The sequence below is a fragment of the Macrobrachium nipponense genome, chromosome 7, assembly GCF_015104395.2.
Source record: "Macrobrachium nipponense isolate FS-2020 chromosome 7, ASM1510439v2, whole genome shotgun sequence".
Classification (NCBI taxonomy): domain Eukaryota; kingdom Metazoa; phylum Arthropoda; class Malacostraca; order Decapoda; family Palaemonidae; genus Macrobrachium; species Macrobrachium nipponense.
Window position 1 is genome coordinate 16,610,302 of NC_061109.1, and position 22,842 is coordinate 16,633,143.

The following is a 22,842-nucleotide window of genomic DNA, read 5'->3' on the forward strand; positions in this document are numbered from 1 at the left end:
GGTCGCTTGAGCGTTCCTTTTCTTTAGCCTAGAAGTTATGGAACTAACTTTGATAGGTTAGGTCAGGTGGTGGTTTTTAGCTTCGTTGCCCTCAGAAGTATGGTCATATGGTCTAGTCACATTGTGGTCACGCTCCCCGTTTGACAGATCATCTAGAGCGCACCAGCATTACAGGTCTCTACCGTCGCTGGCAACTCTAGTAACGCAGAAAGCAGAACTTTGGTGACAGTAATCACCGAAGTCGGCTATGCTAACAGGTGAGGAACCAAGATGTATATCATCGACTTAATTTAGTTTCCCAAAAATCCTATTCTGTCTCTTCCCACCATCCGAAGGTGGGATTCAGCTATATATATATCTGTCAGGTAAGTTTCATGAACAAAATGTTATTGTTATAATACAATTAAGTTTGTTCATACTTACCTGGCAGATATATATAATTAAAGTGCCCACCCACCTCCCCTCAGGAGACAGTGGCACTGATAAAATATGAATAGAAAATGGGAATAGTTCCTGATATCCGCCTCCCAGCGGCGGGAATGGGTACTACCACCTGGCCGCCCACTGCGTGTGCCGCGAATTTTGAAATTCTGTCGGACTTCGGAGAATACAGCTATATATATATCTGCCAGGTAAGTATGAACAAACTTAATTGTATTATAACAATAACATTTTTAAATCATCACCTTAATAAGAAAGTCTGGATGTATTTCTATGTTTTTAGTTTGGACTAGAGTACTGTGGCGTACTATGACAGCAATATCAGCAATATTCAACTCTTGATCTTTCGTACATTCAGTACGTTTCGAGTGTTACAGATATTAGAATCTTTAATAAAACTCATTAAAAAAGATCTTATTTTATTAGCTAAAATGTACAGAGCATTTTTTTGACAATGGGGTAATAAAACAGTGGTTGAAATATAAAAGTCAAGCTGCAATGACTTCACATTAAGAAGAGCAATTTATTTCAATTACAATAAAAAGAGATGTGCGTTTTTTATTCATTTTTGTCGCACATTTGACTAAATCCTTGGTGATTTTTTTACTCTGCTGCTGGCCTTCCGCTTTCTAGAACTTGAATTCAATCGCCGTATTGTTTCTGATTCCTTCGGTCGACCTCGACACTACTACGACAGGGAGATGAGTGGCTATTTTTCGCATTTGTTGAGAGATGGTTCTATAAGATCTCATCTTGTCAAGCGCTGAAGAGTGTCTGAGAATTCTTATATTTCTCTGCTGATGTAAACGGCCTTTTTTGACTCTGAGTTTACAAAGTGAGCTTTGGCTCGAAGAGTTACATTTTGCTAACGGGAGTTTGATGCAAGCATTTTGATGTCTTCATTCTGATAACGAACTAAAACTACAATATGTTCAGTGAACATATCATAGAGTTCTTTTAAGTCACTTTCCTCGATACCATACTCCAACATTGTGCATTTGGTGAGAAATTGCTGATAACGCCGCTCATCGTCAAGTGTACTATATGTCGTTATGGAAGCACATTGGCCGGCTAGATTCTGCCATTGAAGGAAGAAAAGGAAGACAACAGATGCTTCAGTTCCCCTTTCTCTGATTCGATTCGATAATTTGTGTCGCTACCAAAAGCTAATACGTTACTCCTTAAGTAACTTGCCCACATTTCTTTGCATATTACCCAGTTATACATCAATCACATACTGATGCAATGCAGCACTTTCTTCATTTAACTTTTCTAGCAACTCATTGAATATTGTCTCATTCCTTGCATACACTAGTGATTTAAGAGTACATCTAAGATTCGGAAGGTCTTACTTTCTTTTATAAAAGTATTCTATTCGATAACAAGCGGTAGCTATGTAAAAGAGGCGAAATGGTTAAGTATGAAGCTGTCTGACTTTTATCTTAATTATCGGGTGCAAATAACGAAAGACTATTCCCTTCGATAACAGTGTCTTTAAGAGTTGAACTGGTTAAGCATGTATATAACTAACTGAAGAGAGAAGTAAAGAAACTGTAATCAAAGAACTTCTAGCTACCTAATTCGTAACTTAAATCCCCGGTGCAAATAAGGCATTGTTATTTTCACCTCCGAGTGCAAATATCCACTTCGATATATATATGATATATATATATATATATATATATATATATATATATATATATATATATATATATATATACACATACATATAGACATACATACATACCATACACTACATACATATATATATATATATATATATATATATATATATATATATATATATATATATATATATATATATATATATATAGATAGTGATGAGGGATCACGCTAAGGAATGAGGTTTTTCAGTACACGCCCTTCGGAATATTTGGTTGCATTTTCCAACCGCCCAAGACAAAGAATTTAGTAGACTCGTCGATTATTGTTTCTTTGTGTTATCCAACGCGCTCTTCATTGTTGTACTCGATCATATTAATGGAGATCTGACTGACTTCTGCATCAAGAGTGGGAAAGCTCTTGAAGTCACTGACTAATCATGACATAATAGCTTCCATCGTGCATCCTGAGTTTAGGGCTTTGCATAAAAGACGACAATTGCATATGCAATGGCAGAGGTCATCAATGCATGAGCATCAAGAGCCATCCGTAAGGTGAGAGGGGAGGGTAAATACCCTTAATGCATATATGATGATGCCCTGATCAAGTGGCTGCTGCAGTGACATTGTACGAAGAGGGAAGAAGATGATTTCCACATTCCCATTGGCAGTCTTGACGTATTGTGAGCAGTGTTGCCGTTTTGAGGAATTTCGTCTACTAGTGTGGCTTTCTGGTGACATCTGGCAACCTCCGTGGATATTCCGACCACAGCCACGGCGCTGAGGAATAAAATTCTTCTCTTTGCCTTTTTATGCTTTATTATGAAAATGAAGTTATAAAACATATCATGCTTATTTATACAAATGAATTTTATTGAAATCCTTTATTTTTCTTCGCCAAAAATACTTTATGCTAAGCTAGTGACGTGTAGTTTTTTTACGCCACGGAAATTAATTCTACATTGGAAAATACGCATTATAACCATTAAATTTTCCGTATTCTAACCAGTAAATAAAATACACAGTACCAAAATAAGGCCATCTTTTACGTCTTGAATCCCGTTGCTTGCTTTGCATTTTCAAAGATACCCATCTTCTTCCAGAAAAAAAAATAAAAGTCTTTTTCTTCATACTGATGGCTTGTCTGGAACTCTGCCTCACTCCTCCCTCACCTTGTTCATTAAAGGCATCTAGGAACGATGACGCTGCTTCTGAATCATTTGACACCGATTCTCTCATGATTTTTAAATTCTTTAGGTTAGCCGTCAATTCCTCAATAACCTTCTATTCCTTCATCTCGCTCTCTTCGTTGTACAGTTCATACGGGCTATGTGCCTTTGTCCACAAAACTCTGCCATCAACAGACTTGTCCTTGACATAACCTCCAGCCACACACTGAATGCTGTTAGCGTTAGTAGGTACAAGTGTTGCTTGTCATGAACCTCAGGGGACATTTACGTAATTTCAAGTCAATTTTGAGTTTCATAAATCTTTCCTTCCCTGTCAACGCCTGATTACTCCTTGTCTAGGATTTGGGGGCATTGCAGACCTCTAAATGCTAATTTAAAGTACCAACTTAGAGAGTTGGCGCTTTACATGATGTATTTGGTTAAGAATGAATTTTCTTGCCACTTAACTGCTCCTAGGAAGGCATTTTTCACAGAAAGACGACGGGGAACACACGATTAAGTTTAGGTAGCGCTCAAGGTATAACGTTCCCAGACGAGAGTCGGACTAAAGATAATGCGACACTACCATGCCCAGTCTAGTCACGAGGGCATGCCAGTGGCAAGCAGCATCATGCTACATTTTATGGCAAAACAATCACTTAATTGCGTGGATGTCGCTCAGAGCTTTTCTGTAAGGTTAATATTATCTCTTTATCTTTCGAGCTTGTATATTAAGATTCGTCTGGGCGAAGATATATACCTCTCTCTCTCTCTCTCTCTTGTGTGCATGTTTGTGGTGTGAGAGAGAGAGGTCCTCGCACTTTCAGCTGTCCCACCGTAAATTAAGATTTTGCCTCCACAGTCCAACACCCGCGGGAATGTCAGAGGACACGGCTATGATCGCTGAAGACCAGATTCCATCAGACGGACGTGATGCGATCCTGGCTGGCGTGGTGATCAACAAACTGCCATGACACCGCAAAGAATTCGTATCCTGCCAACCACGGGAAGAAGAAGCCCTCCTGACAAATTGCGGCTGATCTTATCATTTCCAACACCGATCTCGTTTGTTGACGTCATGTTTCGCGTCACGCCTGTTTCTGACTTCGGGAGCTCACAGGACGCCATGGGATCTTGGTCAGGTATCCCACGATGGCAGGTCATTTTCGTGTATTCCATCTGGCAAATCGAGACTGAAGTTTCGATGGAACCTTTGATCCTGATGAAAAGACTCCTTTCGCCTTTACTCAGTGTGATCGCGTTGGCATTTGCTTTGGGACCATGCAGCGGCTATCTACAATTATTGTCTTGTTGAAAGTAATGCGTCTAGTTTATGTGTGCAGCCTCTTAAATGCATTATTTTTGAACAAAAATACAGTTTTTTTGTTCTCTAAAAGTGCAATGAAAATCTATCCGTGTAAACTGCCCGAGAAACACCTCCAGCTCATGCTATAATTTATTGCTGACTTGGGTGCCTCAATTCTCGATAAAATCTTTCAGCTTTCTTCGTGCCCTCTACCAACAATGTACATCAATATTCACCAAATTTCATGATTGGTTTATTCATGGCAATCCCCTTTTTCATAAGGCGAATATTATTTCCTTAAATCTAGAATCTATTTCATTGACTTTCCAAGATTAATTTAAAAAAAGAATTGCGGTCGAATATGGGCAGTAACACACTCTATACTCTGTTTTTTTCCATCGGCCTGTGGTGTTTGTGCATGGTAACACTGCGTCTTGGCTTTAAATAATATCTTATTTCAAATATTAACGGTGTAATTCGCATACAGTAAATTATTAAAACACTTTTCGGTTGCAAATGTACACCCAGATATTTTTTTATTTATCTAAACCTTACACTTAGCGTAACTATTTAAAGCCCGGGACGCAGTGTTACCATGCAAAAACACCACAGGCGGATAGACAGATGGAAAAAAACAAGAGTATAGGTGAAATGCTAAGACCTCCAGACTATCAGATTCTAATCGGCAATATTTAAAATGTAATCTGATAACTTCATAACCCATGTGGGTTTATATTATTATTCCCCATTTTATTCTTGCTTTGTTCCTCTCAGAAGTTTGAGTTTGAAATTGGACAAAATCTAAAGATTTGCAACCATAAAACTATGTTAAAGTCTGGAGAATGAAGTTCGAAAGAGCCAAAAGTGGTACCTACGCCTCGGTGGCCCGTCACACATACGGAACAAAGATAAACAAACTCCCTGAAATCTTCTAGGCTAAGCCACAACTATGAATTGCTTTTAAAGCTTACTCTGTCGTATGCCGAGCTGAATGCTCGCTTGCATTTCAGGAGATTCCCTTTCTAATAGTTTACCTGTCATATCAAGTTGTTAACAGGAAAAAGGGTCTGTCGAAAAACGGATATTATATTTATCCGATGAATTACTCCTTGGCTTGGAGGGTAATGTTACCTGATTCTCTTTATTTTCCCTGTTTGTATGTGTGTGTGTGTGTGTGTCTACTATTACCAAGGTTTCAAGAACGCAATACTGTAATACAGAAGCCTCGTCGTTGACACATAAGAGTATATTTAGTTAATGCAAGAATGTACACGTAAACTGAATATGATTTTACTTGTTGTTATTGTCTATCTGTCCCCGCACCCACTTCCCAGGAAAAAAATACAGCGAAAGTGGTGATAGATTCACACTAAAATTCATATTCTGTATGTGCAAGGTCGCAACCTATTTTCGAAATGAAAACTCTACAATTAGTCCAAATGTCACCGCTGCCATGTTCAGTTGGTGGTTTCATCTGTCCACCAAGTCATGTGTCCATGCATGGACTGCCTCTTATTATTATATCAGTGCCCTGAAGCTATCTCTCTCTCTCTCTCTCTCTCTCTCTCTCTCTCTCACACACACACATACACACACACACACACACACACACACACACACACACACACACACACAAATAACTTTCAGAGATGGGTCTGTAAACATGGTACTAAGCCAGTACTGTATGCAGGCATCATTCGCGTTAAGGTTTGACCAGAGATCTTTTTAAAATTATGTCACGATTCTTGGTCTGATGAGAGCATGGTGGAGCCCGTTATTCGACCCAGCGTGGTATGGAAATCGATTCTTCGTCCTGTTCTCACACTGGGGAATCAGCTCGGTCATACGACCGCGAAAAAAAAAATAATAATAAAATAGAATAAAACTGTTGGAGCTGTCAGTTCATCAACCACATCAATTTTCCCTGTAGCACCAGATTAAAGTTTGACGGCAATTCGGATTAATATGAGCCACTTAAATATATGTTCGTGCTGATGCATTTGTGCTACAGACATTCTCTCTCTCTCTCTCTCTCTCTCTCTCTCTCTCTCTCTCTCTCTCTCTCTCTCTCTCTCGTGTGAAATTTGTTTCTGGTGATTAGAAATTAATAACTCGATATAATGGGGTTCGGATCCCACAATAAGCTGTAGGTCCCATTGCTAGGTGACCAATTGATTCCTAGCCACGTAAGATTGTCTATAATCCTTCGGGCCAGCCCTGGCTAGAGAGCTGTTAATCAGCTCAGTGGTCTGGTTAAACAAAGATATACTTCTCTCTCTCTCTCTCTCTCTCTCTCTCTCTCTCTCTCTCTCTCTCTCTCTCTCTCTGTGTGTGTGTGTGTGTGTGTGGTGGCTTTCCTGCCATCTTTACAAAAGTTAGATAAATGTGGAAACAACAAAGGAAGCAAAAAGAAAACAATGTCTAGTCGCAATTAATTTTTAATCATTGCATGGAAACTACACGTCGTGGCGAGTGTGCTGAACCTCCTCACTCACTCACTTTTCTACAGAACACTTAAAACACTTAAATGTTGAATCACAGGCTTAATCTCCTAAGGGTTGTTGACTCTATGCTAAGGAAACCTATAGTCGTATCCGATAAGACTCGGATTGACGCTAAAACATCTAACGTCTATGAAAGACTCTTCGTCTATTCTTGTCTACTGGCACCATGCTACTGTAGTAGTGTCACTGCTGAAGGAAAACTCTCGAGATCTTCCTTACTGAGCAGGAATTAGGATAAAGAGAGATGAAAGCGTTTTTCTAAATCAATGAAGCTTAACTCTACAAATGATTACCTTTATCTTATTGAATACCTTATTGCTCGGGTTTGATTGCTGTTTTAATAAGATTGGTGTCAAGTAATTTATTAGTTAAGGATCACTTCCAGCACAGCATGCCACTTCATTTCTCAGACTATTTTCAGATTCTGAAAGTTTTGATTTTTGCAGGCCTGTACCGAGTGGGGGGTGTCCATTTTTTCTGTGACTATCCTTTTCATTGTTCTGTAATTACAAAGTAATAAATAAACAAGCTATACTTTATTTTGGCAAGTCTTTTTTTTATTTTGTTAATAATCATTTCCATCATTCTTTAGTAGTTGGAAGTACAAGAGTGATAATTGGAATATTATATATCTACCTATATATGCAATGACATTTATAGAAGAAAAGGTCCAGTTTTGGGAAAAAAATACCCCCTAAAAAAAAAACTCTAGGTACGGGCCTGTTTTGTAGTGGATTAACTGATGATACAAATAAGAGATGAAAGCAACTAAATAGTTCGTAGTCAAGGAAATGGAAACTTTAGTTCCCGGCCACGAAGAAACGAGCAGCCCGGTCATAGAGGGTTGCCGAGAGTCATTTGTCATCGGTGCAGTGTCCGGTACCACAACGGGACGTTCAACAGAGTGGATGTGTTAGTACTAAGCGAAGCACTGGCCACGAATGCCATCACAGATCAACATTTCTTCATTTCCGAGTGACTTAATTAGCATTGAGGTGTGCTTCCAAGATCAATATCCTGAAGCATAACATGTTTATGGTGAACTGTGAAACATTGTGTTGCTTTTTAAAAAAAAAATGCAATAAATAGATTAGAGAAAACGAAGGGAAAATAGGACGAGAGCTGCTTTGCATGATGGCTAAATGGCATTTCCTCCGTTGGGAATCCGTTAAGTACAACTCAACCTGCAAGTCATTCCTGACCGAACTTATGCTTGAACTATGTTTGAACAACAGTAGTTTTCTTCATTTTTGTTTGACTGAGGGGATAAAATTTCCCGTCTTTATTTTTTTAGTTTTATGTGTGAAGTGACCCTTCATGCAGCACATACCAGTTGCTTTTGTCGTTTCTGGACAGTCATTTGAACAGAAACGGAGATGAATTATTCATCTCAAGGGAGACAGGAGGAGGTGGAGTCATTTGATTAAAAGAAATCGGATCGATCGAAAGATATAGGACTAAGGCCCTGTTCACACGAGGCGGTAACCGCGCGGTTGCATAAAGTGGTGGTCGTACAATTGGCGGTTACCAGCGCGGGTCATTCAATATTAGTTGCGGAACTTTCGCATTAAGACTGAGAGGATAAAATGAGCCCAAATTCTTCAGTGATTTCAGAATGACCGTAAAATCATTGGACGATTTGCTCACACTGATTAAGGATAGTTCATCGAATACCCCAATGTAGAGTGTATGCATGTGTGTCTAATTATGCATTCATGCATCCACACTCACACACACACACACACCACACACACACACACAAACACACACCACACACACATATATATATATAATATATATCTATATATATATATATATATATATAATATATATATGTGTGTGTGTGTGTGTGTGTGTGTGTGTGTGTCCAGTAAAAAAGGCCCATTGGTTTAAAGCTAAGGGCTATATTTCGGTGGGCTGACTCCAACTACTTAATATAGTCCTTACCTTTAAACCAGAGGTTTTAATGGGCCGTTTATACTTGAGACGTATCCTGTTTTAACAGAAGAATTTACACACACACACACACACACACACACACACACACACACACACACATATATATATATATATATATATATATATATATATATATATTATATATATATATATGTGTGTGTGTGTGTGTGTATATATATATATATATATATATATATATATATATATATATATATATATATATATTTTCATAGGCCTATCAACATTAACATACTTTTTGCTGGAGATTAGAACGTAAGCATGTTGCAATGTTCATTATTTTGGAAGGCTACGGGATAGACATAGGTGCGAAGATATGCCTTCTCAAGCACCACTGATAATCCTGTCAAGGTGAAATGTACCGAGAGGAACGATGTCGTCGGAATATCTCGTTCAAGAAGTTAGAGCAGGTCAATCCACGCAGTCACCTTAACAGACAATACGAAACATGTGTCTCTCGAATCGCGGGGTTGTGTCTACACCTTTGGGCTCTGTCATAACTTGCAACCGCACCGCCGTGTGTGAGCTGGGCCTAAAAGCAACTACTTCTATTGCATATTCGACGCAACGCAGCAGACTTCTGAGATAAGAAATGTGAATAGGCAGACTAATATTTTGCGACATATCAAAACAATATGGTAATGCCCAAATCAAGTTCCGGTGGTATACTGCTAACAAAATAAATATCACAGACTTGACGCCATATGCCCTTCGATATGCGCTCAGTCAGTCAGATGCTGCAGTATTCTGAGTGGAGTTCATGATATCTGTGAGGTTTTGAGGTGATACTATGTGGTGCCTCTCTTCTTTGAGTGCCCTGATCAAATATTGACAGGCATCGTGAATAGATTAATGGCTATTGTAACTGCGTACAGTTGTACCATGAGGTAAAGGTATTATTCTTCTTAGAATAACAAAATTACAGTCAGTATTCACGCAGCGGTGCTCTACTTGCTTTAGAAGCTAAATTATTACATATTTTACTGAAGTAGCTAAAGTGCATTTGGCCTTAAAAGTAACTCCACTAAGAGCAGTGCATTTAAAATGAACCTGTGCGTCCCTCCCTTCCTGTTTCCAATAGTGTATGGCAACACATTCTTTCCCACTCCACATACCTAAAACAAGAGAGCAGACTACGAACTCGGTATCTAACACAGAACCGTGTTGCCCTACACGTTGAAAAGAGGTTTCATGGGGGGGACTGTTTTACTGTATTTCATTTCCAGATAACGAGATGTGTTTTTTTGCTATCATTCTTTATTGAATTGTAGTAGGCGGCTCATCTTGAGGCCCTGAATGTGGCCAGTAGTAGAGGTGCTTGAGGACCTCTGTCCAGAAAGTTTGCGAAGGTGAAGGTGGCGGTGTTGCTTTCACGCTCGTGTTGGCTGGCTTTGAAGTTGTGTGGGGTTTTAAAGGTATAAAAGGCCAGATACCATCCACAGAAGGCCTCCCCGTTGATGAAGATAATAATTCTGTCGGTAGGGTTGATTTCTCGGTATTAAAAGGTTTTGCTGAACTTGGTAGAAGCGGTATGAAAGTGGTCATTTCATCTTTATCATCTTGAGGTTGAGATCCATTTTTCTCCGTTGAAATTTTGCTCCCCGAGTTGTTTCCGTTTCTTTCATGGGAAGTTTCGTTGAGTTGGTTATCCGAGATATTTTCCGTTGACAGTTCGGGAGTTTTCCATGGCTTAGATACATTATTCTTATTAGGGGAAGAATCCCCCTGAATTTTGATCAGAGTTCCGTTGTGTAGGCTAGAAGTTTTGATGCTGTCGTTACTGGGTTTATCTGAGCTCTGGATAATGACAGGATTCAAATCCATCAATGGATAGTCTTCATCCATAAAGGCATAATCAAGGGGATGAGGTATATCCCCAGATGAATCTTGTACCCAATTAAAACTGGAACTTGAAGATCCTTCATTAGATGAAGACGAAGAAGGTATAGGGGGTGGCTGAAGAATCTTTGAAGGAGCTTTGAGATAGAAAGATGTTTGTCCTTTAACATTTTCACCATGATCAGTTTGCAGCTTGGACCACGCAGGTCTATTTATGGATGTAGCTGCTTCTTGGTTTTGTGCTTTTAAAGAATTGATAAAATTGATGAAGTTCATTAGCTCACCAGGAGTAAATGATCCAGAATCACCAGACTGCATAGGTACTGGAACAGCAGGCGCTTCGGGTGCATTATCATGTTTAAGCGGATGATTCTGTGAATTGTTGAAAATTAATTGCATCTGTCCAATTATATCAATTAAAGGCTGAGAATTCGGGGTGCTGTTTTCTTCTTGCTCCTCATCAGAGACCACTGAATCGTTGGAATCCCCTTCATGAGAATCATCATTCTGAGGTTTGGAACCCCTTTTTAGATTTGCCTGTAGAGGTTTCAGAGGCCTAACGGTTGCAGGTTTATGCCGATTTCGATTAACTTCCTTGAACGGACTTTTGATAGGCCTGTCACGCATAGGCCTCAATGGTCTGAAAGGAGGTCTTACTCTGGGTCGAGTTGTGGAGGGAACAAAAATCCATGACCCCGGGCGACTAGAAACCGACTGTTGAGGGAGAGGGTAGGCGATGGGTGGTCGTCCCGTAACGACGGACAGATCTGTGCCTGGCCTCACTAGCTCACTTATCGTGCCTGGATAAGAAGCAGAAGTGAGATCAGCTGGTGATGCGTGTGTTGACAAGGTGAGGGTGGTGGAAACGCTGGTGATGGGGAAAGGTGCAGTTGTGTGGTACAAAGGCTGCGAAGTTGGTCTGCCCAGGAAGGCAGGACGGGCTGTTATTATACCCTCAGGCGAAGGGGCGCCAGCTTTATTCTTGTTTGAGGTTTTCGTGTTAATAGGAGTTGCCACGTGCATTGTGATCTGAAAGTATAGAAAATAAAGCTTATAATTTAGAAGATTGTTGTTTAATGAAAACTTAACACTTTTTTAATTCATCCGTATTCTTATTCCTTACTTCATATATATTAAAATTCCTGAATTAAACTTTCAAGATTGAAGTCACTAGTCATTGTAAACACACAGTTATGCTCACAAATATTTGACTGAATACTTAAGCTTTTTAATTCATACATCTAGTAAATCCTTACTCGGCGTCAATAACCTCTTCAATGCGTCGCCAGCAAGAACTAATAAATCAGTCAAAATCCTTACTGTATTGGCCGATATAAAGAGGGGCAGTCCAAACATGGAATTTTATATATCATATGGTTACTTTCCTTAGGGCCATTTTTTTATTATCATTCCTTTTGGTGTGTTAATATAGGAAAAAACCAGGTTGACATTAAGAGATTTTAACAATGATTGTACGGTTCCAAAACTGCTAAAATAAGGCAAGCTAAGAATGCTCTTAGGGTTTTTTTCTCCATGTTAATTTCACTATCAAACTTTTTGTGGGCTTTATTACAACAGATATCTAGTATGTGTGAAGGGTAAAATAAACCTGTCCCTATTTTTCTTGTGTTGAAAGGCTTAACAACCACTCCGTTGTCTCACTTTGCCTTCGTGGTATTTGCCTTTATTTATTCATTCATCAGGTTCCATATCTTCATGAATCAGTTCTACACACACACACACACACACACACACACACACACACACACACACATATATATATATATATATATATATATATATATATATATATATATATATATCAGTCGTTCATAGGACCAACTTTAGTGCCACACCACGATGCAATGGCAACAAAGATTCTTCCTAGAGTATTATTATTATTGTTTGTTCTTAGTCACAGTCATCCTATTCGACTAGGTGGTTTTTATAGTGTGGGGTTCCGGTTTGCAACCTGCCTCCTTAGGAGCCCATCACTTTTCTTGCTATGTGCCCAGTTTCTAGTAGCACACTCTTCTATATGAGTCCTGGAGCTACTTTGGCATCTAGTTCTTCCAAGTTCCATTTGAGGGATCTTGGGATCGTGCCTCGTGTCCCTTTGATTGTGGATACAATTTTCAGTGTCATGTCCCATATCCTTCTTGTTTCTGTTTTCAGGTCTTGACAGTTATCAATTTTTTCTCTTTCTTTCTCATCTACTCTGGTGTCCCATGATATCAATAAGTGAATCTTTCTTCTTGATTTTGTCAATCGATCAGTCAATTATTATTATTATTAACCAAGCTGCGACCCTAAGTGAAATTGATTCTACTATAGGCCCACGGGCTCCAAAAATGATAGCAGCCAATTATAGAAAAAGGAAGAGATATGTCAAGAATAAATTATATCAAAGAAATACAAATGAAAACAAATTAAATAGAGCAAATAAATAGAAGAATGGGAATCAAGTGATTCTGCTTACTAACAAATCCTTTGTACCCAGATGGCCTCCTAAGAGTCTTAGTACTATAAAAAATTTGTACGTAAGCAGAATCACTTGAGTCCCATTCCTCTATTTATTTGCTCTATTTAATTTGTTTTCAATTGTATTTCTTTGATATAATTTATTCATGACGTATCTCTTCCTTTTTCTATAATTGGCTGCTATCATTTTTGGAGCCCGTGGGCCTATAGTAGAATCAATTTCACTTAGGGTCGCAGCTTGGTTAATAATAATAATAATTGACTGATCGATTGACAAAATCAAGAAGAAAGTATCACTTATTGATATCATGGGACACCAGAGTAGATGAGAAAGAAAGAGAAAAAATTGATGTGTGTCATGACCTGAAAATAGAAATAATGAAGATATGGGGTATGACAGTGGAAATTGTACTCATAATCAAAGGGACACGAGGCACGACCCTAAGATCCCTCAAAAGGAACTTGGAAGAACTAGATGCCAAAGCAGCTCCAGGACTATTGCAGAAGAGTGTGCTACTAGAAACAGCACACATAGTGAGAAAATTGATGGGCTCCTAAGGAGGCAGGTTGCAACCCGGAACCCCACACTAAATAAACTACAAGTAGAATAGGATGAGTAAGACTAAGAAAAAATAAGTAATAATGTACGAAGAATCTTTGGTGCCTCCACATCACGGTGTGGTACTAAAGTTGTTCCTATGAACGACTGATACAGGACGGCAACAGACTTGCTCCCCTTACCTTTTGCCCCGGCTCGACCGTGCGGTATCCCTTGGCATCTGCCACGAAGTGCGTCGTGTGTTCTCTGCCGTTGGCGTCCTGCCAGCTGTAGCGCCCAAGCACGACGCCGTCTCCGCTCCTCTCCTCGTGCCGCCATTGGTGGTTGTCGCCATATCCGAATTTGTACCACCCTGCAAAGAGAATTCAGCGGTCATCCCATATGCGACCATGGCCTGAAGAAATGCTAAGGGTTTGAGGATTCGAATGCTGCAGTTAATTCATTTTGCCACCATATAAGGACCGAGAATTTGTCGTGACTTTTATGGAGCAGAAGGAGAGAGAATATCAATGGTCGTGCATGAGACTGAAAGGAAATGCCTCTTATGTCAAGCTACTTGAGATCTAAGGTTATGAGTCTTTACTATCATGGGGCAGAAACTAAGCTGTAGCAACGTATTCCTCTAGTGTACAAAATGTACAGTGATACGCTTACCAGGTAACTATTTCCAACTGGAAGCTGCTTTCATTTTCCACATACCCAATGCTGTGGAACCATCTCCCAACTAACTACAACCAATTAATATGTATCAAGATGTCAAGCTCTGTATTTGCGTGGAACTCGACTCACCTGTATTGGGGTCGTGAAAATTATACTGATACACATCTCTGAAGTTCTTCTCGATGGCATTGAGGTTTGCAGAATGATCCAAAGACTTTCCTATCTTCACCTTGACCTCGCCGTGCTCGTTCGGTCCCTCGTCGATGGAGAAGAATATAGAATTCATCCTGCTCTCTAGAGTGCTCTTTGTTTTATGGTTTCTGTTGGGATTCTCCTTTCTTTCTTCGACGTCATGAGGGACCTTCAGAAAATCGGCAGGATGCAGGTTATTGTAGTGGAGCTTATTCTCTTCCGCCGCTTTCTTTCCCTCGTCATTCGTTTCCTTTTTGGTTTGGACCTTTCCATCGTCTACGGAGTAGTGGCTCTCATCCTCTGCGTATGAATCGGGAACGAGAGAAATCAGTGTTGTGATTTCTCCATCCGAATCATCCAGTGTCATCGCTTCTACTGGGCTGTTTGATGTCAACGTCTCTCTTTCAAATTCGGTGCTGTTTTCGAAGTCCAAAAACTCGTTCCCAACCGAGGTGGTTTCCGGGAAGTCGGTGCCGATGACGTCTGTCTTTTGGGAAGATCTGTCTGCTGATGCAGCGAGCGCCATCTCCCCATCAGGAACGAAATCCAGACTTGATTTGCTCTGGGGGTCGTTCTCTGGTGCAATTTCGTTTCCTCCAAGAGGAGTCTGACCTTCCAATGACATCGATGCGTAGAGATTCGCAAACTCGCCATTCTCGTCGTCAGAGACCTCCCTCGTGGGATCCCAATGCGATCCAGTTTTATGATTAGGTTCCTGAACAGCTGGGTTGTGGAAGAATTCCTGATCTATTGCTGAGGGCTGTTCTGAGAGAAAATTATCTCTCTCGCTAGGATCTGGACTGAAAACGTCTCCAAATACTGAAAAGGTCGGCATCACTGAGGTTCTGCCCGCTGCCAGCATTGCCATGACGTCAGGGGGAGGGCCACCATTTGATGGGGGACTGCAGCGGAAAATAAGAACAATTTTACTTTTTTTAATTTATTTCTCTAATTACTATGAAATATAAGAGTACTTTTGTAAAATTCAGTTATGTTTACAAAAAATCGAAAGTACATTAAAGTAAATGACCCAGAATGACTCATGACTCTGAACTCTGTTTTTACATATTTAACACTAACATGGTTTTTCACTCTCGACGTGGTTCGGAAGTCACGTAAAGCCGTTGGTCCCGTTGCTGAATAACCACTGGTTCCATGCAACGTAAAAGCACCATACAAACAAACAAACTAACTTGGTTTTCAAATTGTAACTTTTTGTAGCTAATGAATTCGAACATGTATTGTGAAAAGAGTTACTGTCTTTCTCAGATTTCTGCTTTTCGTCTTCTAGTCAGATTTATGTGATATTTTTATGTCACTAGTATCGTCCTCATTGGCCAAAATCTCTGTTCAAGATATTTACAGAATCATGGAAAACTGTGATCATTCTTTATACTGCTAACTGAGGAGAAATGAATCGTTGTCAATTTACTTTGGCCGTTTCTGGATCTTGTGTTTCTCTTCCTGATAAGATTGACCTTTTCCTGAGTGAAGCTATTATTCTATTATTATTTATTCCTCTCTCTCTCTCTCTCTCTCTCTCTCTCTCTCTCTCTCTCTCTCTCTCTCTCTCTCTCTCTCTCACTTACTTGTAGAAGAATGTCCTGGCGACGGTTTCAGCGGATGTCGCTGGCTCCACCCTCACAGATGCCAACAGAAATGCTGTTGTCATCAGCTTTGTTGCCAGGAGCTTTCTTCGATCCATCGTCATCTGTAAGAAGAAACGGGAGACCTGTAGTATTCTTCTTTAATGATGAGAGGACATGAGAAGCAGGCATTTTGGTAATGTAAAGACTCATACACACACATTTGTATCTACATTTGCAGCAGGCAATATCGCGACCAGCGGCGGAATTTCAAACGGGAAATATAAGGGCCTAGAAAAAGTTCATTTTAAAACTGCCCGACAGGTCAGTTGGTGTGAGCATTCAAAAATTTTATGATGGCAGGAACAAAGCGTGGATTAGGATACGTTGGCGGGAGAAAGATTAATTCTCTGTAAGAGTTGGTTTGAGACAAACGTGAGTCATATCTCCTTGGCTCTTCAGAACCGATAAGAAACATCACAAAAAAGGAAGCTGGACATAAGTGCCAAGTTATGGCATAAAAAGATGGGATGTGAATGGTGTGCGGAGTTTGCAGATGATACAATACTCATATTAGGGACAGAGAAGAGAACATACAGTAATAGCGGAAAAGCTGACAAGAGTTTGCAAAAAGGGTAAAATGAAAGTATATGTGAGGAAGATGGAGAAACGAATGCCAGCGTGGATGGCATGAGAATAGGTAGTCTGTTTGTTTCGCGTGTCTAGTAGAAAATTCTAAGACTTGTGGTATGAAGACAGAAGATAAAGATAAGAGTTTTATACAGGATAGGTGAAGCACAGGAGGGAGCAGCCGTGTGTCTGCAAATTTGGAAACACAACAGAAGTGTCTCCGTAAGCTAAGACTGGTGTGTGTGAGTGGTTTGTTGAGCAACTTCTATAGAAGTGAAGGGTGGATAACAGAAATGTGGTTGAAGCGGAGTGGATGAAAAGTTTGGATGAGATACCTATGTAAAGCTATAAAAAAAAATGGTAAAAAGTTAGCATAGATGAAAGTGTGGATCTAAGAGTTCTGAAATGATTTGGTCGTGTGGAAAGATTGAGGGACCACAAGCTGACGAAGACTCTGTAATACGGTGTTAGTGGGAGGACCACAGTCAGCCCTTAGAGGGCCTGGTTAGACGAAGTGAATGAGGTACTGGAAAGGAAGAACTTCCTTAATATTTCGGAAATGAGAGGCTGTATGCAAGTTAAAGGTGCGTATGCAGGTTTAGACTCATTGCTGAATAGCCTCGTGTTATATATGACATTCTTGATGTGGTACTTTTACGCACATGGGTTTCATCCACGGTTCACCCGTGCTGAAGGCCACGTTCACGGCAGCCTCAAAGATTGAAGATCACAATTATGTCACCTTCTTTATGAAGGAGAAGTACCTACTGGGTGAACATTTGCTGAACCCTTCTTACCACTTTGACGTAGGTTTATCATCGGTTGTTGCCCTGTCTGTTTTCCCCTTTTGTTCCAAGCGCCTGTTTGAAGGGTCTGTTCGTCGTCTGTTGGTGACTCAAGATATTCTTTTGGGACGGAAGCAAACTGCAGTAGCTCTGATTTCCAACAGCAGTTCTTGTGCTTCTCATTTCTTACCTCATTTTTAGAAGAAGTCGACACACTTCTTGATTTGTTCCTCAATGTTTTCAAAATGTTTGTACACCGTTACGTCTTGACTTCTTTAGTGGCCTAATCTCTAATCTTAATTCAAACGCCCTTTTATGCCCTCTTCACCTACCAAGTTAAAAAGTTGACATTTCAATGTAATATTTGAACCCTACCTTGTATTTCTGTGGCTATTCATTTGATTTTGTTGATACAGTAACATGAAACTAATTGGCATCTTTGCCTGGGACCAGTGTTCGCATCCAAGTATTCTGTGCCATCCTGTACACATCAGTGCTGACTTGGTGACAGGTTTCCATGAGATTCATAAGTTTGACAGCATGACAAATTTCGTCATTTAGTTCCTTAAGAAGAGAGTTCACCGACCAGACCTGTTTAAGATCTTCGGAGTCTTGGAACGTTTCCTTGATTTCCTATTTATTTTCCCGTAGTATCGTGAAAGTGAGTCTATCTTCCTTTTCTGAAATGACTTGGGAAGCTCTTGTCGCTTTCTAAATATTCCTTTAACCTCCGTCTAGGTACTGGAACAAGATGGCACCGTTGAGATTTGTATATAGATACCCTGGAGTCATGAAGACGTTATATATATATATATATATATATATATATATATATATATATATATATATATATATATACATATATATATATATATATATATATATATATATATATATATATATAAGCAGATGAACATAAAATAGAACAAAATGATTATTAAGTCATAGTGATAAAAACCCAAGTCTGCCCCACAAAGAAAACTTTTAAGTTATCATTCCACTCTCCTGGTTAAGTATTCACTCCCAGACTCAAAATGTCAATTGTTACATTGTATTAGTCAAGTTAGAGAATCCCGTCTCTAATATCATGGAATAGAGCCCATCTTTAAGATGGGGGTTGTCTCCTGACACCTGGTGTTCGCTCAACCGTCTTTCTTCCTATCACAAAGGAATGTGTCTTTCCCTCAAGTGCCTCGATCGGTCAGACCTGTGACATCTGTACAAACAAATGTACATACCCAACACGCCTCAAAACCTCCCCTGGCAACAGTACAGATAGCCACCAGCTTAAAAACGCATAAGCATCAGATTCCTTCATTGAAGGAGGCTACCTCTACAGCTCACTCTGTCTCCAAGCAAGGGCAGCTGACACGATATGTAATTCACTAACACATCAATTCATACCTGTAAGATGGCCCTTTGTGCACTCCTGTCGCACACCACATCTAATGCACAATGTATCAATTTGCCACATGATTTAGGGCTACCTCCGTTGCTGGAGCCCTTGTGCCTCGCCGGATGCACAGAAGTTTAAGAACTCCTAGCGCACAAATTGAGATCAGTATAACACCTAGCACGACCACTATTATTGGAATTGTGTAACGTTCATTGATGAAAAGCTCATCCACGTCACTAAGATAAGCAGGAATCGACGAATAGTTGTAGACGCAGGTCGAGTGTGTAAACCACCTCGAAACAACTCAGCACGCGCCATTATTCAGCATCTGCGACCCTCGTGAGTGTATCCAACACCCCCTCGTTGCGAAACTGTAGATTCGAAGTTTTCTACAGAAGGAAACGTGGTCACCACCGCGTTGTCAAGGAAATGTCCCGTGACTTCCAAGCAAGTGCTACTCACACCCGCCTCATAGAAGATTGTAGACTCCTGATTCATCCCAGAACGTACCCTGAGATGATATACCGACGACACCACATCCGTTGCAAAGGCAGTCCATTGAACTGCCATTCTTGTGTAGACTCGACTCGACCTCTGATACTGTAGAACGAAGTCGTTTCCATCGTCACCATCACGTGAAGTTGGGAATTCTCTAAAGTCATCGTGATCATAAAATAACTAAAGTCTTGCTTTACCCCACAAATCCATCATTAATTAATATTAAAAATTTCCCACTAAACAAAATATGATCTTTACCCACTGAATCCTCACAAGTAATCCCATATCTGACAAACATACTATCAAAAGAGAACCCATAATGTCTAACAGCAAAAACCTCTTATATTGTTTATATAACTAACCTCCATGAAACATAATGCCGAACACCCCTTCTATCTAACTCACATACCCGACAAATTATATCTCCTATCTAAAATAGAAATGCTATTTAGAGCTTAACACCAATTATGACATCTCTCGTAGGAAAAGAAAAAAAGAGAAAAAAAAGGATAATAACAACAATAATATGTGAACTTTCCCCCATTACACAGCGCACATAAGAGAAGAAAAAACATATATAATTCAATATCTTTCACAAAATGCAATATGTATGCTACCGCAACAATCCCATTGACCAGAAATGACCGGAAAAGAACCCCCTTACAAAGAACACCTCCGTGGAATGCTATAGTTAACAGAGAATAATGATAATCTCCGAGTAATCAACTCCAAAGGGAAAAATCAGCAACCAGATTCATCACAGCATTATCAGCAAAAATCCACCTGTGAACACTATAGATTTTTCTAGGCAGACTTGTAACGCCAGACACAATTATGCCCCAAATATCCTACACACAAAAATTATCACATATTTATTATGATGTTTCTAAGCTGAAACAAAAATTTGCCGTATTTCCAACAACTTCCCATGTAAAATATGAACCCTGAAATCTTACGCCAAAACACTGCAGATTTGTGCGAAATAAGAAAAAAACAGTAGAAGGAAATGAAAGAAAAAAAAACGTTAAAGCATTTCGCCAGCAAATTGCAAAAAAACAGACAGCAAGAAAAAAAAAGAAAAAATGCAATTGCGCGACAATATATTAATCACCACAACCAATTCTTTTCAATTTCGAGATATGTGTTAAACCTCGACCAACCTGTTTTTTCCTCTAAGACTACAAATCTGTTTCCAATTTTCTCCTCAATGACTTTAAAAGGACCTTCAAACTTCGGGCCTAATTTGTAGTTCAGTTCACTTCTCACGTTAAGTTTTAAAAATACCTTGTCTCCAACATTGATCTTGGGATCAGATGTTTTACCAATACTTTTGTGTGCCATCTCTCTGGTTGTGGATTCGAGATTACAGCTGAGATAAGCATGTCTCTCTCTCGCTGTGGATACCAAAGCCTCGATCATATCCTCCCCATGATGAGGTATAATCAGCAAATCAAATGTGCCTTGTAATGGGGAACCAAGCAAAGCTTCAAATGTAGACATTTTAATGGAATCACTAACCACAGTGTTAATACTATGTCTAACAACATCAACATATCTGTCCCAATTCTTATCATTACCACCTACAGTTTTCCTGAGAGCCTTGAGCACTTTCCTGTTTGCTCGTTCACACAACCCATTAGCCTCAGGTCTGTATGGAATAATTGTTACTTTCTGTATCCCTATGACTTCCGCTAAACATTCCAAAGTTTTGTTCACAAATTCTCTACCATTGTTGATCAATAGAACTTTGGGTGAGCCGTATCTGCAAATGATACCATTGAAAAACACTACGGCTACTTCTTCAGCTGTTTTATGCTTAAGTGGGAAAATTTCTACTATCCTTGTAAGTTTGCCTATTATCACTAACAAAATTTCCCCAGGATATTCATATGTATTCTCTAAAAAGGTCTACTCGGTATAGGATACGGTCCTAATTTGTATGTATTAAGTTATTCTTGCAGGCTTACATTTGTTGCACACTGTACAATTTCTCACAAAATTTTCCACATCTTTCCCTATGTTTTTCCAAATATATTTAGCACGAACCTCAGCATACGTTTTTTCTATTCCCAAGTGTGGACTACCAAACCTGCAATGAACTATATCCAAAACTACTGGAATTACAATCTGTGTCATATTTCCTTTACTTTCACTGGTTCTCAATTTATATTTAATTTTCCTAACCAATAGATTACCTTCTAACTCCAAACCCGACAAAGGCAACTTATAACGTTTCCTGACTAATTCCCCTCTAAGAAACGCTTTCACGTCTGCTAGAATCTCGTCTTCATCTTGCCTTTGCTCTATGAGACCCATATCCCATTGTATATCCTCGCTAGTGACCTGCACAACTTGGAATCCTTCCGTGTCGTGAAAACTTCTACTAATAGCATCTGCAACTACGTTTAATTTGCCCTCTATATATTTAAGTTTTGCATCAAAATCTCTGATAGTCAAAAACCATCGAGCTCTTTTAGGCGACAAATCGGGTTTATTAAGAAGATCTAATAATGGCTTATGGTCTGTAAGAACTTCTACTCTGTTCCCCATCAGTAGCATTTTAAAATGAACCAAACTCGACACTATTGCAAAGGCTTCTTTATCTATGGTAGCCATTGATCTCTCGTTGCTGCCCTTTGTCCTGAACTTCCTGCTATAAAGGGCTATGGGATGGAATTTCCCATCAAACTTTTGCATAAGGCAAGCACCTATACCTTCCTGGCTGGCATCGGTCACTAATGTAAAAGGTTTGCTATATTAGAGAACCCTTTCACAAACCTCCTGATGAAACCGGCGATACCCAGGAATAACTTAATCTTTTTCTTTGATCTGGGGGTGCGAAAATTCGCTATTGCTTTGACTTTATCGTCATTTACTCTAACCTCTTCCTTAGATATGGCATGGCCTAGATATGTAATTTGCTTTTTCAAGAACAAACACTTGGCTAGCTTAATTTTCAACCCCGCTAATCTAAGCCTTCTAAGTACTTCTGTAAGCACATCCAGGTGTTGCGCAATCGTGTCTGTTGTGAGCAATATGTGATCCAATAACCCGTACAAAACTGTGTTCACCAACCTGGTAAAGGTTATCGGACTGCCCAATAAACCGAAAGGCATTCACATAAATTCATATTGTCCCTTGGGCACTGAAAAAGGGGTATATTCCTTGCTACTTTCACTGAGAGGGACCTGCAAAAA

General features: G+C 39.6%; 1 protein-coding gene across 1 annotated transcript in view; it reads right to left on the reverse strand.

The window, feature by feature from the left end:
- Window positions 1–9,232: 9,232 nt before the first annotated feature.
- LOC135217510 (uncharacterized) overlaps window positions 9,233–22,842 on the reverse strand; it is a 54,220-nt gene continuing 40,610 nt past the window's right edge. Inside the window, exons 3-6 of the mRNA XM_064253465.1 lie at window positions 16,340–16,461; window positions 14,688–15,652; window positions 14,081–14,250; window positions 9,233–11,887 (exon numbers count right to left, since the gene is read on the reverse strand). Coding sequence (XP_064109535.1) covers window positions 10,277–11,887; window positions 14,081–14,250; window positions 14,688–15,652; window positions 16,340–16,461 — 2,868 coding nt within the window. The 3' untranslated portion in view covers window positions 9,233–10,276. The remainder of the gene's footprint in view (window positions 11,888–14,080; window positions 14,251–14,687; window positions 15,653–16,339; window positions 16,462–22,842) is intronic.